This window comes from Arachis hypogaea, chromosome 7 (assembly GCF_003086295.3).
Source record: "Arachis hypogaea cultivar Tifrunner chromosome 7, arahy.Tifrunner.gnm2.J5K5, whole genome shotgun sequence".
In the NCBI taxonomy this organism is placed as follows: Eukaryota; Viridiplantae; Streptophyta; class Magnoliopsida; order Fabales; family Fabaceae; genus Arachis; species Arachis hypogaea.
Genome location: NC_092042.1, coordinates 19206625 through 19208839, shown reverse-complemented (window position 1 = coordinate 19208839; position 2215 = coordinate 19206625). Strand labels below are relative to the sequence as shown.

At 42.9% G+C, this 2215-nt stretch overlaps 1 protein-coding gene across 1 annotated transcript; it reads right to left on the bottom strand.

Annotated features, from left to right (window-relative positions):
- Positions 1-1499: 1499 nt before the first annotated feature.
- Positions 1500-1856, bottom strand: LOC112701245 (protein MAIN-LIKE 2-like). The gene has a single exon (XM_025752026.1). The coding sequence runs from the start codon at positions 1854-1856 to the stop codon at positions 1500-1502; it is 357 nt and encodes a 118-aa protein (XP_025607811.1).
- Between the last annotated feature and the right edge of the window lie 359 nt (positions 1857-2215).

Below are 2215 nucleotides of genomic sequence, written 5' to 3'. Positions count from 1 at the left end.
GGTTATGAAACCATTGATTGAGTTTGACCCATCCATAAAGGTGAAATCTATAATTGCGGAAGTCCAAGTAAGATTCAACTACACCGTTAGTTACCAAAAGGCTTGGTTGGCAAAGCAGAAGTCGATAGCTCACGGCTTCCTCTTAAAAAACCCATCGTCTTGTTCACTATCTTGTCAACACTTGACGGAGTAAATCTATTCGGTGGATGAACATCTGTCTATAGGTTGTATTGATGACCAACTCCTTGTCCCTCTACTGGACCTGACCCCCTGCGGCTACTGGAGCTGAAGAACTAGGGATATACTCATCAACAAACTCCTGTTGTGTTGGCACATTCAAGCCAAGACCGCTCGAAGCATCTGTTGGCACATTTATACGACCTGCATCGATCTCAAGATGCGGATCGATGGAATTAGTTGCTCGACTATTGGGTGTGGGGTTACGATGGCTTCGACGAGCCAATCCATCCATTAACACCCAGTGTGACTGCGGCGATTGCTGAAGTGGCATTGCATCAAGGATATCCTCAAGAGGATCACCACCATCAAGGAAACGACGGATGATCGCATCATCCACATACTGATCAACCTGAGGTGATAATGCAAAAAAGTTAGCATACTCAAATCCCACATGGACATGCTCGCTTTGAGGCAGACTGTGGTGGTTGTGGTAGCTGTCCTGGCTGTGATGGCTGGGTTATGGTGGCTGAGGCAGTGGCGAGCGATGATAAGAAAATGGCTGAAACACTACATATGGCTGTTGGGGTGGCTGCTGAAGAATGAACTCTGACAACCTCAGGTACCTCCAGAATGAATCAATGTACTAACTACGGTAATAGGTAGATGGGCTAAAGTTGGCAATTGGTTGCAGACCCCTATATATCTTGTAACCGATTGTCGCAGCGGTTCCCTCATTGGTTAATCCAATTTCTCAATATGGTGCTCCAATCACGGCACTGTACTCCTCGAAGAGTGTAACAATGTTGGTCAAAAGGGATGTCCTATGCCGGCAGAGGGGGAATTGTGCATACCCGTACTGGCGACCCACTCGGTCCACAGGATGCCATTCAACACACTCGAACGAAACCAACGACCCTATCGTGTCACACACATCAAGGTGGTGCTGTAACTCGGCCGAGATGATGATACCGAGATATGGCTGAAACACAAATTGCAAAATGTTGTACAGGCTAAGTTAGATTATTAATATCGAAAATTATTTTTAATAAACTAATACCGATATTGACCTCTTTCATGTAGTCTTTGTCGTGCCTAATAGACGCCGCTCTCCTCGACATCCATGCCCTGGTTCGTGGATGATGACTCCACCTACAATACACAATGTTATAACAGAGTTTAAATTACGTCTTGTCAGTAAAACATAAATAAAACACAAGTCAAAATCTAATAAACTATGTACTGTTATGATGATACCTGCGTGCAACCGGTATCTCAGCAGGTGCAAGCTGTTGTCTTGGAATGGGCACAAGAAATGGCATTCACTCCCATGCCCAAACAAACAACAAATTCAGTGGGCCATCCATCTCCTTGCAATCGTACCACGATGCATGGCACAGTGCCCTGTAAAGATGTGCAAGAGTTGCTGACCCCCAACTGTAAGTGCCGATCTGCTCAAAATTTTGGAGCAGTGATAGGTATTTTGTGTGGGCATACGCTTTCGACTTATCCGCGAAGAGGGTGGTTCCCAGCAGACAGAAGATGTGACATCTAACATATCGCTGAACAAACTCCCGAGGGTCTAGAGGCTGTGTGTCTCTAATATAGCGAACCCATGACAACTTTGTGTAACTTTTAGATGAACTACTCATGACGGGTTCGCTGCCAAAAATCGCCATGCTCTGGTTGACCAAGAAGTCCTAAATGCTATCAGTCTAACCGGTCACAACTTTTCCATCAATCGGTAGGGAAAATATGTGTAATACGTCCTCTATTGTCACTGTAACCTCATCGACTGGCGATACGAAAGAATGAGTCTCTGGCCTCCACCTTTTCATAAGAACAGAATATTCTTGTCAACCTGATAAAGGACAACCAAAACAAAAAACAACAAAATTATAATATAATATATCAAATATTAAATTAAAACCACTTTCATAAAAGAAAATAAAAACTACTTATGCAATTTAGAATACACTAATAATTTTATCAAACAGAAAATAAATATATAATTACAAAAAATTCAAGAAAAATGATT